General features: G+C 42.0%; 1 protein-coding gene across 3 annotated transcripts in view; it reads left to right on the top strand.

Annotated features, from left to right (window-relative positions):
* Window positions 1-14,952, top strand: part of FAM171A1 (family with sequence similarity 171 member A1) — a 128,106-nt gene that overhangs the window by 81,758 nt on the left and 31,396 nt on the right. For all 3 annotated transcript variants that reach the window (XM_039526971.1, XM_039526970.1, XM_039526972.1), the window contains exon 3: window positions 4,798-4,890. In XM_039526971.1, the coding sequence (XP_039382905.1) occupies window positions 4,848-4,890 (43 nt within the window). In that variant the 5' untranslated portion in view covers window positions 4,798-4,847. The remainder of the gene's footprint in view (window positions 1-4,797; window positions 4,891-14,952) is intronic.

Genomic DNA, 14,952 nt, shown 5'->3' on the forward strand with positions numbered 1-14,952 from the left:
TTTATTCGTGCATAATAGAAGAGACACTACTTGTATATCATTCATATTGGTTTTTTTAATGACTTTGGGAATTACCTTGAGTGTGAAAGGTGCTGTGTAATCAAATATAGTGTATATGTATAATAGATCCCTCTGTCTGATGAGCCAGCTCTTTACACTTCAAAAATTCTATCTTGTTCTAATAGAACTCTCCCAAGAACGCAGTAGGAGGGACTCAGATTACCCAAAGTAAAGGGAAGGTGTTGCCTTTGATGTGTCTTCATTTTGGTTCCCCAGATGTTCCCAAACTACTTGATTTTATCCTGGGCTCCTAATGTAAAGAACATATTAGAATTTACATTTTGGGAGAAAGAGCTCAGGGCACCTCATTTGTCATGCTGAGAAAAAGCCCAAGGGAAGTTCAAAGGTTATCTATGCACTGTGGCTCAGCGTGTGATGGGAAAGACATTGGCACGTATTCTTGCATTCAGCTCTCCAGAGTGCTTGAGTTACATTGGTTTTCACTCCTACAAATTAAATTACTGGAGTAAGAGCAAACAATTTTTCTAATTGTGTGGCTTTTATACTACCTTCTCTATAGCTCTTCTTTTAATGTGCCTGATGTGTAAATCCACTTTGACATGTAGAATATTAAAAAGGAAGTTCTTATTCTGAAATAGCTGCAATTTGAGTTATAGTCAATTTTATTCTGTGATTTCAACAGTACTCACGTGAGCTAATGAGGAGTTAAGTTTTATTAAGTGGACACGGTCAATGTATTTCTCCTAACTTAAAAATAACATTTCATATTTTAAAAAGTATTTTGACATCTTGAAACAGAAATCCAATGTATGAACTTTTGGTTACAACAGGGTCTTTATTGGTGCTGGGGTAAAAGAAAATATTAATTCAGAGTAAGATTTTCTAAAGCTCCTAAAATTCAATGGGTCCAGTGCCCCTAAATCACTTAGGGTCTTTAAAAAAAAATCTTTCTCAGATTGTGGTAGCATACAAAATATTCTAGGCACTTTCCAAATGCAGATTAAGAGACAACACCTGCATCAAAGAACATACCATCCATGAGGAATTCCTCCTCTTCCCTCCTCCCATCCCTGAGCCACTGGAGCAGATGCAGAGCTGCTTCTTGCTGTTGCTACAGTCGCAGAGTGAAGTATGCTCAAGAACTGCTGTGGTACATATCTCTTGCTCTGTATGCAGAGAAGATTTTGCATGAAAGTGCTTAGTGCCCCCCCACATAATTCCCCCAAGTGTGCTAAGGCAGATGAAGCCTTTGTTTCACATGGGGCGAATCCATTGCAGCAGACTTTCTGCATCCTATCCATTTTCTATACCACATAGTAGAATCACGCTGGTTCTGCTGCATATAGGACCTTCTGTACTGGGCTTATGGTGGGTGGGCAGGCTCAATTCTGTAAAAACTCGGGAGTATTTTGTAAATAATAAAAGATAAGTGTGACAGGTTAGATCACAGAACCCTCTCAGGAGCTGCCACCTGATGTGCCAAGACTACTTCTACTCCTGCCTTCCCTGCCAGCTCGGGATCCCAGCACCCTGTCTTGCTGAGCCAGACATGCCTGCCTGCTCCAACAAAGACCCAGAGTCTGAATTACTTGCCCCAAAGCTGCAGGTTTACCTGAAGCAGCTAACAGAAGTGCAAATCTATGTCTAATCAAACTGAATGCAGATAATCTCACCCTCAGAGATGCTTCAGTAAGTTTTTTCCTCGGACTGGACACCTTCCAGGCCTGGGCACAATTCTTTCCCATGGTACAGCTCTTGTTCCAGCTCAGGTGGTAGCTAGGGGATTCTTCATGATGGCTCTTCTCCTTTGTCCTCTTCCACCCCTTTAGATATCTTTTGTATAAGGCGGGAATCCTTTGTCCTCTCTGGGTTCCCACCCTCTCCTTCTCAATGGAAAGACACCAGGTTAAAAATGGATTCCAGTTCAGGTGACATGATCACATGTCACTGCAAGACTTCATTGCCCACTTGCCAGCACATAGGTATCAAGTGGAGTGCCGCAAGGGTCGGTGCTGGGGCCGGTTTTGTTCAATATCTTCATTAACGATCTAGAGGATGGTGTGGACTGCACCCTTAGCAAGTTTGCAGATGACACTAAACTGGGAGGAGTGGTTGATACGCTGGAGGGTAGGGATAGGATACAGAGGGACCTAGTCAAATTAGAGGATTGGGCCAAAAGAAATATGATTGCAGGACAAGAAGGAAGTCCTGCATGCACTGACTAGGGCTAGGGACTGGAGGCATGCAGGCAGCAAGGCAAATGGGGAAAAGGACCTAGGGCAGGAAGGGGATGAAAAGCTGATGATGAGTCAACAGTGTGCTCTTGTTGCCAAGGGGTAAATGGCATTTTTTCTTGTATAGTAGGGGCATTCCAGCAGATCGAGGAGGTGATCATCATCATTCCTTCAGCACTGGTGAGGCCTTCATTTCATTATTGTGTTCATTTTTGGGCCCCACACTACAAGAAGTGTGGGGGATGGGGAGAGAGGAGAGAGTGGATAAAGTGGAGAAAAAGGATTAGGGGCTGAGGGGATGCGAGGAGAGAGGAGGCTGGACTGACAGAGAAGAGAGCTGAGAAGATGAGAAGAAAGAGAGAGAAGATTCAACTACTTGAGGGGTTACTTGAAGGGGGGTTCAAAGAGGGGTCCTGGGGGCTGGATCTTGGCTTTGCAGCTGCAGCTTGGCGCTGGTAGTTTGCAGCGCTGGCCAGCTCCAGCTGTGCCAGAGCAGCACTGTGGCCACTGGTGTGGTGTGGCCACAGGCACAGCTAGCAGCGCTGATGTGTGGCCACACACATTTGATTTGCTGCGCCCAGGGCATGCAGTGCAACAACGTGCTTTTCAATCAGTGTGCAACAACGTGCTTGGGGTGGAGGGGTGGGGGGGAGAGTGGGGAGAGGGGAGAGAGAGAAGAGAGAGAGAGTGGATTTGTGAGCCAACTGAAAAATAGAAAAAAAATGAAAAAATCAAGAAAATGTTCTTAATTGCTTAGTCTTAAACTCCCCTCCTCCAACAGCACTCCTCACAACACTTCACTCTGTACTGTGACTGCACTGTGAGAGAGGAGAGAGAGAGAGAGAGAGAGGATTTTTGGAGAGGAAGTTTGGATTGAAAAAAAAAAAAAAAAAAAAACAAAAAAAAGCAAAATGTTCTTAATTGCAGCCAGCCTGCCCTCTGTCAACAACTCTGTCCTCTCAAACAAACATTCCTGCCTCTCATCATTTGATTTCACAGACAGCCAGCTGTTGCTGTGATCAGTGTTTGTTTGTTTTTCAGCAGTTTTTTTTTAGATAAGCAGTTCACAACAACACACAAAACAACAGAAACAAAACAAAGAAAACAAAGAACAAAAATTTTTTTAAAATTCTCCTTATCTCCTCTCCTTCTGGGAAAGCGCTGGTGTGTGTGGTGTGTGCACACTTTGATGAGCAGTGCTGCATCACCACCCGCGCTAAACCCCACCCAACCCAGCCAGCCAGCCAGCCAGCCAGGGCTGCAGCCAGCAGCGCTGGTGCTTGTGTGTGTTGCAGGTGGACTAATTGGTTACTAATTGCAGCTACCAGCGCTGCTGCTTGCACTGCAAGCTGCAAAAGCTCAGTGGTAGAAGAAGATGACACACAGAGTAATGGGTCTCAAGTTGCAGAGTGGGAGGAGGGTTTTGGACATTAAGGAAAAACTTTTTTCACTAGTAGGGTGGTGAAGCTGGGAATGGGTTACCTAGGAGGTGGTGGAATCTCCTTCCTAGAGTTTTTTAAGTCAGGCTTGACAAAGCCCTGGCTGGGATGATTTAGTTGGGTTTGGTCCTGCTTTGAGCAGGGGGTTGGACTAGATGACCTCCTGAGGTCCCTTCCAACCCTGAGATTCTATGATTCTATGTATACCGGAAGACTTACAGGTAAAACAGCCATCTGCAGACAATTGTCCTGGTTAATGGGAGTCATCAAGATTCCAAACCACCATTAATGGCCCACACTTTGCATAATTACAATAGGCCCTCAGAGTTATATTTTATATTTCTAGTTTCAGATACAAGAGTGGTACATTTATACAAATAGGATGATCACACTCAGTAGATTATAAGCTTTGTAATGATATCTTACAAGAGACCTTTTGCATGAAGCATATTCCAGTTACATTATATTCACTCATTAGCATATTTTTATAAAATCATGCAGATTGCAACATCACAGTAAGCACAAAAGCTTAACTCATGTTGACACAGAATCACCACAATACTTTGCACTTTTATAGTGCATTTCATCTAAGTACCTCAAAATACTTCATAGTTAAGCCTTACTACACCTTTCTGAGGTAAGTAAAATCATTTTACAGACTAATCGACTTAGGCACAGGTGGATTCCGGGTTTCGCTTAAGATTACGTATTAAGTCATTAGTGGAGCTGGAAATAGAAGGCAAGAGTCCTGACTCCGAATTTTCTGTTTCGTACTTTACTTCCTCTCAAGTGTGTTCAACTTCACCAGAAGCAGAAAGTGAAATACGTTGTTTGGATCAATAACAAATTAGTCTGTCAACCTAGTTACTTGGTTTACAGAATACACCCCAGCAATTTTGTGTATGCAAAATATTTGCTTTTCAGTCTTTTTATAGTGGTTTGGACTGACTATCCTTCTAAGAGTAACAGAGAAAAAAATATGCTTGTATTCAAAAGAATTGTTAACAAAGATGAGAGAATCTTGGATTTAGGCATCTTTTTAATAATTTTTTTTTTTTTTAAGAATTCAAATATATCCCACTCAAACCACTTTCCTTCCACAGTGTTTTCTTCTCTGAGCCTTGGACTTCTTCCAGAACGGTCAGCTACTCTAATGGTCTATGATGACGTAGTCCAGATAGTCTCGGGATTTCAAGGTATGCTTGTTTGTAGATTTGTAGAAGTTGGAATTGGAATTTAAACCATATTTAAAAAACAGTGGATGAAATCCTGGCCCCATTGAAGTCGGTTGGCCAGGATTTCAGCCCTTGTGCTTAGGAGTTTAAAGCCGGGTCCCTAATGCATATCATGACTTCGTTAAATTATTTTATGGAAAAGTTCACCCCTGTCTACATGGCAGTAACCTGAGGGTAAACCAGTTTGAACTTCAATGTATACAGGGGCTCTGGTCCATCTCCTTGAATTTCTGCTATTCTTCTATCTCAGAATTTCTTACCTTTTGGTATATTAAATAGAGCTAGAGCTGGAAGTTCCAAAATCTTTATTGGCTTCTTATTCTGTCATCTAACATCATGGAACCCTGTTTAGTTATAAAACTTGTGTCTGCTATTCAATCTAATTTGCTTCCTGCTTCCTGCTGTAATTACTGTGGTTGGATTTAAAGAATAAAGTATGGGGCATAGAGACCTCATCACATGGCCACAAAAATGCAAACTAATGTAGCAGCAATAACAGTCAAGTGGACACACTGTTGTGACTCCTGAATGTACAGCTGAATAGCAGAATTGAAGGTTAATTCACCCAGCTCTTTATCTGTCACTCAAGTACTGTAAATTAGACCCAGGTCTAATTTCATTAGAATGATTTGATTTACTGAGGTTAGTCTGTTAATGAAGCTCTTACAAATGCTTTGATAACCTTTAAATTAAAGCCAGGACCTCTTTCTGCCTGTTATCTTACCTGTGCATGCTGGTAGCAAACCATGCACTAGTTTTTCATCTAATTTTTAAATATCCTCTTATCAGAAAATTAATGAGAAACAATGGGTATTACTTTTCTTTAGAATCATAGAATATTAGGGTTGAAAGGGATCTCAGGAGGTCATCTAGTCCAACCCCCTGCTCAAAGCAGGATCAATCCCCAGACAGATTTTTGCCCCAGATCCCTAAATGGCCCCCTCAAGGATTGAACTCACAACCCTGGGTTTTGCAGGCCAATGCTTAAACCACTGAGCTATCCCTCCTTTAATGTTTTTTAAGCCTGTGAAATGACCATGCCCCGATGGAATATTAATATAATAAGGATTTCCTAACATTTTTTATGGGCAGAAATCCGCCAGACACAGTAGGTTTTTCATAAGTGAGAACTCTGGTGTGGAAGAATCACTAAACAGTTTATATAACTGATGGGACACTGTTAAAGAGGGCTGTATAATAACCCAGCTATAGTACATGCATTCTGCAGTTGGAGAGCTGAGGTTATGAATTTAATAAAAGGCAGAGAAGACGTCGAACCTCAAGAGCCTTCATCAGATAAACCGTGAAACAAGGGTTACAGCATTATTTTATTAGCGTGCTTTTGTTAGAGATTCTCATTCTTCTGCAAGTTTGCTAACAAATTTCACAATTCACTGTACAATAAAAATCTTTTCATGGAAAATTGAGGCTAACAGCTTCCTTGCAACTTTTCTTGCTTTGCCTCTTTGAATAAAGAGAGCTTGGTGAGAAACAGAAATGCAAATAGTACCTGTCACACCCATCTGGCTGCCATCCCCACTTTTTCTTGAATCAGAATGTCTGAAGAAGAGGAAGAGAGGCTGGAGCACAAAGTCTCCAAAATGCTATTAACTATGGAAATTGGCTGATACCTAGACGCCCATCTTCTCAGAGTAAAAACCGCTCACAGGACCTATGCTCTCTTCTTAACTTGGGAATTCTTTCATATCCTTGTTTTTCTGTAAAAACCAACAGTGGATATCTGTATTCCTGTTATGTTGAAACATGAATGAGGAACAACATAAGCATTTGATCAAGAGCTGGGAGGGCTCTCCCTAATCCCTACCCAAAACTTTTATGGTTTGATTCTTCTCTCACTTATACTGAAGTAAAACTGGTGTAGGTTCAGTTACTTCAGAGGAGTTCATCAGCATTTTCCCCAGTGTAAATATTAGAGCTGAATTGGGCTTACTCAAGCCACTGAGATTCTATACAGATTAATTAACTCTACTGCGCGCTGATCAAAGGTAAAGAAGAGCCTGCCCAGCACAAAAGTTACTAGTTGCCATTGAATAATTAATAAGATGAACAACTAAATATGCCTTTGAGAAGTTTGTTTGCAAGTTTGCTTCCAACCTCATTCTCATGCTGAAGGTACAATCCACTGCTGTACTTTGGAAGTAATTGCACAGATGCAGTTTGCCAAGCATAGGTTCTTTGAGGTTATGCAGAGGAGTGATGCCATCTAAAATGAGCTAAAATACCAGTTTATCAACAAACAGGTTTGAGTACTCAATTTATGGGAGCTATAGATAGCTTCTCTCTCTACTAATACATAAAAGTAACATCAGACATTCTTTACAATATCTTCCCTACACAGTTGCACTAGGCCAACCATGCTTCAAATGGTTATTTTGCACACATTGAAACACAAACAACAGAGTGACGCCACGCTGCCTACCCTGAGCTGGATTACGGTTTGACCTGGCATTCACACTAAGGACTGCCTTAAATCATTTCTGAGGAGGGGATAATAGCATGTGAGGATATTGTGAACTGGGGCGGAGGGGGGGATGCAGACAGGTGACTCTCATCCGGCGAAATAAGGAATTTTGCCAGCTTAAGGAGTTGTAAGCTCTGACAGCTGACTAAGATGATGGCTATGAAAGTTGACAACCCACTCTTTGTGCCAGTGTGTTACATCAACACTGGCACTTGATCTACAGAGCCTCTTCAAAGATTGGGAGAAACTTGCGCCCATTGCTGGTCCTCTGAGCCACTGGTTGAGGTGCTTTTTTACTTAGAACCAAAAGTGTAGTTCAATTAATTAGAGACACAAGTTTTTCACCTTGATACATTTCTCCAGTGTAGAGAAGGCCTTAGCAATATGCATATCTTGCACTAATAATATGTACTGACTCTTTCCATTAAAGAATTTCAAAGCATTTTACTTACAGAATTATTCCTGCATTTGAGAGGTACAGCTAGGTAAATATTACTATTCTCATTTTACAGATGGGGGAGGGGAGAACAAGGCATAAAGATCTTTGGTAAATCACCTAAGGTCACATAGCCAATCTGTGATCAAGAACTCAGTTTTTTCAGTCCTATGGTTTAACTACAAGATAAAGTTTGTACCAACTTTATTATCTGTAGTATTTGAGGAAAGTGAGATTCACTTTAAATGTTTTGCCCCTTTGTAAAAATATTTTCAGTAACAAGTTGGCAGCACTCAGCTCTCACAGGCTGTGCTATATCAAGTTTCCTTAAAAGATAATTTATTACTCTCAATAATTTATTGTGCTAACGGGCTCAACAAGAATTACTTTGTTTTTTAATTCTTAATTACGTGAATCTTCAGAAATATAATACTGGTACTTGGCAACTTGATTGATTAATCTTAATTATATCCATACACGGCAGCCTCAAATCCTGCAATTTTACATTGAACTGTTAAGAGATAATCCTAATTCTGCTTTATTTTTTGTTGTTGTGTTGTGGTGGTGGTTGCTTATCCATATGGAACATATGCACACACAAAGCAGTGCAGGCAGAGATTGTTGAATATTTGAACAGATCTGTCCCTGAGGTACAGCAACTATTATCATACTGCACAGCACTGGGGAGATAAGTTTTTTTTTTTGTTTGTTTGTTTTTTTCCCCTTGAGTTTGTTGAAGTTAATGTCTTTAGTCTGTAATGTTGCTGTTTTCCATTTAGGCCTGGAAACTGGCTAAGAAAGATTTCTTCCTGTTTCAGAAATGTGTTTAATTGCTGTAGTAACCATTTAAGGATAGTATTAGTTTTAAGAAACTGGTACAATTATTTAAAAAACATTCCAGTGATTAAAAACTATTTTTTTTACTCAGCGTTACAGCTTTCCTTGCAAAATTATCAACTTTCAAAATGTTGCTTTAAAAAAAAAAGGGGGGTTGAATACAATTGTGTTGGACAAATAAAGCTTTGTGCATGTGATCAGTGTTTACTTCGGAGGCAGATGAAATTAAAGCTAAACTGTTTGGATCCATCTGTGTACAGATGCTGCAGTCTTTGTTCGGTGGCAAAGCTTGAATTGTGTGAAATTCTGTGTTTTGTTGTAACAATAACTCGTGTCTGGAAACTAATTAAAGAAAACTGAGAGGTGGGACTAGTCTCCTGGTTGGTGGCTTAAGCAATTGTAAAAATAAGGTGCCTGACTTATCACTCGTACATCAGTTATTCTGTGAAGTAACTTGGTTGACTTCAGTGAAGTGACATGCTTAAAACTGGTGTAACAGAGTGATGGAACAAGCCCATTCATATTATGGTTTGGGCATCTTAGAATGGTCATAATTTACAGTCAGAGCAGAGTGGTGTTTGGCTCTTGATACTGTGTCACTTAGGGAACATCCTTTGAGTATTGAAAAATGCTCTTGGGAATAGACTAGCTTTGCCTTCAACAGCTGTTTTCAGTCTCCATTTGCTTGTTGTCTTAAAGCTTGCAGATGGGGCCTTGCTGTGTGCTGCAAAACAGTGTGAATGGTGAGAATCCTTTGAAAAAGGCTATTGGTTTCCTAAAGAGGATGTTCAAAGGAGACTAAAATGTAAGATACTACGTGGAGTTGCCTTAAATCCTGGTGCATTGGAAAACCTGCAGTTCATATGTATTGATTTTGAACAAATGCAGATGAGGGTCTAATAATGGACATCATGGGATAACATTAAAGGTGAAATCTTGAACACACAGTCTAAGGAATCTAGTTTTATGTGGGTGATGTCTTAAGGATCTGGAGTAACCAATCATCTCCTAACCCTGGACAAGTGAATTGGGTTGGTATAGTAACTATTGTCTCTTACACTCCAGCCCACGGACAAGGAAGAGCTAAAGATCTATATAAATTCTTCACCTCGTCTGTCCCCTCACCGCAGCTATGTGCAGTGACTGTGGAGGTTTGACATGTACACCCATACTCCCCTCCATCAGCAGTGTCCAAAAGGAGTCCTTATGCAAGGTTTAAGTGGTATGGAGGTGTTTGCACTAGAATCATAGAAACATAGAGCGGGAAGGGACCTCATGAGGTCATCAAGTCCAGCCCCTGTGCTGAGGCAGGACCAAGCAAACCTAGACCATTCCTGAGACGTTTGTCCAATCAGTTCTTAAAAACCTCCAATGATAGGGATTCCACAACCTCCCTTGGAAGTCTGCCCTTATAGTTAGAAAGTTTTTCCTAATATCTAACCTAAATCTCCCTTGCTGCATATTAAGCCCATTACTTCTTGTCCTACCTTCAGTGCACATGGAGAACAACTGATCACCATCCTCTTTATAACAACCCTTAACATATTTGATGACTGTTATCAGGTCTCTTCTTCTTCTCCCCCTCGCCCCGCCTTCTTTTCGTAAAACTAAACATTAGGTCTGTCAATTAATCACAGTTAACTCACGCGATTAACTCACAAAATTCTTGATTAAAAAAATTAATCGTGATTAATCGCCGTTTTAATCGCACAGTTAAACAATAGAATACCAATCGAAATGTATTAAATATTTTGGATGTTTTTCTACGTTTTCGGATATAGTCTGTGTTGTAATTGAAATCAGTGTATATTTTTTATTATAAAATATTTGCACTGTAAAATATAAAAGAAATAATATTTTTCAATTCACCTCATACAAGTAATGTAGTGCAATCTCTTTGTCATGAAAGTGCAACTTAAAATGTAGATTTTTTTTTTGTTACATAACTGCACTCAAAAACAAAACAATATAAAACTTCGGAGCCTACAAGTCCACTCAGTCCTCCTACTTGTTCAGCCAGTCGCTAAGACAAACAAGTTTGTTTACATTTGCAGGAGCTAATGCTGCCCTCTTCTTATTTACAGTGTCACCAGAAAGTGAAAACAGACGTTTGCATGGCACTTTTGTAGGTATTTACTTGCCAGATATGCTAAACATCTGTATGCCCTTCATGTTTCAGCCACCATTCCAGAGGACATGCTTCCATGCTGATGATGCTCATTAAAAAAATTATGTGTTAATTAAATTTGTGACTGAACTGCTTGGGGGAGAATTGTATGTCCCCGGCTCTATTTTACATGCATTCTGCCATATATATCATTTTATAGCAGTCTCGGATGACGACCCAGCACATGTTGTTGTTCATTTTAAGAACACTTTCATTGCAGTTTTGACAAAACGAAAAGGAGGTAGCAATGTAAGATTTTAAAAATAACTACAGCACTAGACTCAAGGTTTAAGAATCTGAAGTGCCTTCCAAAATCTGAGAGGGCTGAGGTGTGGCGCATGCTTTCAGAATTCTTAAAAGAGCAACACTCCAATGCGGAAACTACAGAACCCAAACCACCAAAAAAGAAAATCAGCCTTCTGCTGGTGGCATCTGACTCAGATAATGAAAATGAACACACGTCTGTCCACACTGCTTTGGATTGTTATCGAGCAGAACCCCTCATTAGCATGGTTGCGTGTCCCCTGGAATGGTGGTTGAAGCATGAAGGGACATATGAATCTTTAGCGCATCTGGCACGCGAATATCTTGCGATGTCGACTACAACAGTGCCATGAGAATGCCTGTTCTCACTTTTAGGTGACATTGTAAACAAGAAGCGGGCAGCATTATCTCCTGCAAATGTAAACAAACTTGTTTGTCTGAGCGATTGGCTGAACAAGAAGTAGGACTGAGTGGATTTGTAGGCTCTAAAATTTTACATTGTTTTATTTTTAATGCAGTTTTTTTGTACATAATTCTATATTTGTAAGTTCAGTTTTCATGATGAAGAGATTGCACTATACTACTTGTATGAGGTGAATTGAAAAATACAATTTCTTTTGTTTTTTACAGTGCAAATACTTGTAATAAAAAAAAATATAAAGTGAGCACTGCACTTTGTATTCTGTGTTGTAATTGAAATCAATATATTTGAAAATTTAGAAAACATCAAAAAATATTTAAATATGTGGTATTCTGTTGTTGTTTAACAGTGTAATGGTGATTAATTTTTTTAATCGTTTGACAGCCCTACTAAACATACCCGAGTTTTTTAACCTTTTCCTCATAGGTCAGGGTTTCTAACCCTTTTATTCTTCGAGTGCTTGCTCATGTCCATTCCACATGTTGCCAATTTAATTACTTTCTCACTAGATCTAGCAACTTTTTGGTTTCCTTAGTAGGAAAATAAGTGTCAAATCTAGTGACTTTCATTGCCAATGACAGTGACATTCAAAGAAAGAAGTCACCAGTATCTATAGTCACAAATCATTCACAAGCAGCTCAATAGTGTTAATAAAATCCATTCCATGCTCCTCTTACTGCATTCTGTTGCACACCAAGTCAGTGTCATTACGTCTCAATTGAGGACATCCTCGGAAGGAATCACATTCCAGGGCTTCCTGGGTTGAGATCACCATAATCTGCAGGCGAGGAAAAGAAGTTTGTGGAGGCTAATTAGATACTTTGCTAAAGCCGGGCACACTTTGGAGAGAGCAGTACATTAGCCAGGGCTTGTTTTTACCCAAATGTGTTCTTTCTCGCTGCTCTGTAGTAGGTAGCGAATCCTGTGATGCAGGTGAAGATGGCTAATGAAGTAGGCAGCATGGGGGAAGCAGGTTAGCCAGCAAGGAGAGCCACACAAATGGAAGGTGGGGAGGGATGAGACAGGGCCATGTGCCCCAATGGGGCAGGGGACACTGTGCCTCCAGGGATGAAGCCCTTACTACATGATCAAAGGTGGAGCTGGTTTGATTTTGGTTCCCCTTTACTGCTTCCCCAGGCTTGGCCTGGGGTTAGCTGCCCAGCTGTTTTCAGAAATCAAACCCAGGAAGCAGAGGGATTGGGAAAGGGTCCGGCTAGCAGATTTTTGTTTGGAATCTACTTTCTTGGCCGGAGCCTGCCTGGATGCATACACATATATATATAATTCTCTGGAAATTTTGTTTAGTGACATTTTTTACTCTTTTAGAGTTCTTAAACAGCTACATCTAGCGACTTTTCAGGGTTTGTCTGGTGACTTCCTGTAATGTGGCATTGGCAACACTTAGTGCGTGTGCCCCAGGCATGTCGCTGGAAATTTTCCCCTCAGTAGTCGGGTCGGCTCTAGCGCCCTCTGGTGCCATGTGCCTATAGCGCAGCATAAGGGGTCCCGCACCCTCTCCATTCCTTCTTACCACCTGTGACGGTCGTTGGAACTATTCCTCTTGTTTCAGCAGGCTATTCTCAGTGGCTCTCATTTGTCATTCCATTCCTTCTTTTTCTTCTTCCCAGTAGTTATTTCTAAGTTTGGATTTTAGTTAGTAGTTGTAAATAGTTAGTTGGACTCTCACTGCATTAGTAGAGCTTCCTCTGCTCCCAGAACCGGGCATGCCTGGGTCTCCAAGCTTCAAGCCTTGCGCCTCCTGTGGCAAGGCCATGCCTTTGAGCAACCCACTCTCCAGTTGTCTTTAGTACTTGGGTGAAACTCATATCAAGGATCGCTGTCAGATCTGCCGCCAGTTCAAGCCACGTATGAAGAAAGACCGGGAGGCCAGGTTAAAGTGACTCCTGATGGTGGTGGTGCTCAGACCCTTCTCAGATCTGAACTGGTCAAACTCGGCACACAATGCCTCTGCATTGATATGAAGTGCTCTGCTCGTCGTAAGAGACTCTCGGCACCATTCCCAGTCACTGGCCGACGAGGGGAACTTGGGAGGGCTTCCCCCCACCACCAGATCCCCCCTCTAGATGCTCTTCCTTGGTGGTGTCTGAGAGAAGGGCTCCTCCATCTGATTGAACAGCACCTGACCCAGACTCTGGTACCAACCCTGGTACTAATATTCAGGACCTAGACCCGTGGGATCTGCATGGTGCAGAGGAAGAAGAGGAGGAACCCCTGCTTGTGCAGGCCTCCATCTCCTCCACTCCAGATGAGGAAGTGTCAGGGCCAGGCATGTCACACTCCCCGCCTCAAAAGACTTTAAAACTCATCAGGAGCTGTTGAAGAGGGTGTCCTCAAACCTAGGACTGGAAATGGAGGTAGTAAGAGTCCTCCCACAGCCTCGTAGACATCTTGGCTGCTGTGGCCACATCAAAGATGGCTCTCCCTCCTTAGTTAAAACCCTTTGGCAAACCCCATCCTCTCTGCCACCCACTTCAAAGAGGACAAAAAGAAGTACTTTGTCCCCACCAAAGGTTACTTGTACTTCCTCCCAGCCCTAGGGTCTCTGCTCATATCAGCAGCTAATGAAAGGGACAGGCAGGCGCTGCAAGGGTTGACCCAAAGAAACTAGATCTCTTTGGTAGAAAAGTTTATTCTATTGGCAGTTTACAGTTTCACATCTCCGACCCACAGGCATTGCTAGGGAGGTACGACTTCAACATCTGGGACTCGATGTCTAAATTTAAGGATTCACTCCCTTAGGAATCCAGGCAGGAGTTCTCTAGAAGAAGGGAAGGTGATAGTCAGGGCTTCCTTGCAAGCTGCCCTAGATGTAGCAGATAGATCTATGATGGCCATGCTCTCGGCTCCAGTCCTCTGGCCTACCGACAGAGTTCTACCGGTCCCTTCAGAACCTCCTGTTTGAAGGGTCCTTACTCTTCTCAGAACAAACAGATGTGAAGCTCCCCCGGCCTGAAGGACTCCAGAGCCACCCTCAAGTCCCTGGGTCTGTATGCCCCGGTGCCTACGAGGAAACATTTCAGACCAAACAGCCCACCTGTTTATCAGCTATGCTGCCCTGTCAGGACCAGCACAAAAGGCAAAGTAGAGTCTTTAGGCACAGGCAACTTCCTCCATCCCCATCAGCATCACTGCCTGTCCTCCCAGACACGCCGGAGGGTGGGGGGAGAGGAGGAAGAAGGGGCCCCAAACAGAACATGTGATGGGGATCCAAGGGCATTATACTAGTTCCCACCCCGGATCCTGTCCCCCTATTTTCAAACCATTTATCCCACTTCAGCTCGGCCTGGTTGCATATCACCACAGATTGTCGGGTACTGAGCATGGTGGAAGAGGGGTTTACCCTCCAGTTTGTTTCCACCCCACCCTCCCTCCCTATCCCCCTTCAGAGACCCTTC

The sequence above is a fragment of the Mauremys reevesii genome, linkage group 2, assembly GCF_016161935.1.
Source record: "Mauremys reevesii isolate NIE-2019 linkage group 2, ASM1616193v1, whole genome shotgun sequence".
NCBI classification, from domain to species: domain Eukaryota; kingdom Metazoa; phylum Chordata; order Testudines; family Geoemydidae; genus Mauremys; species Mauremys reevesii.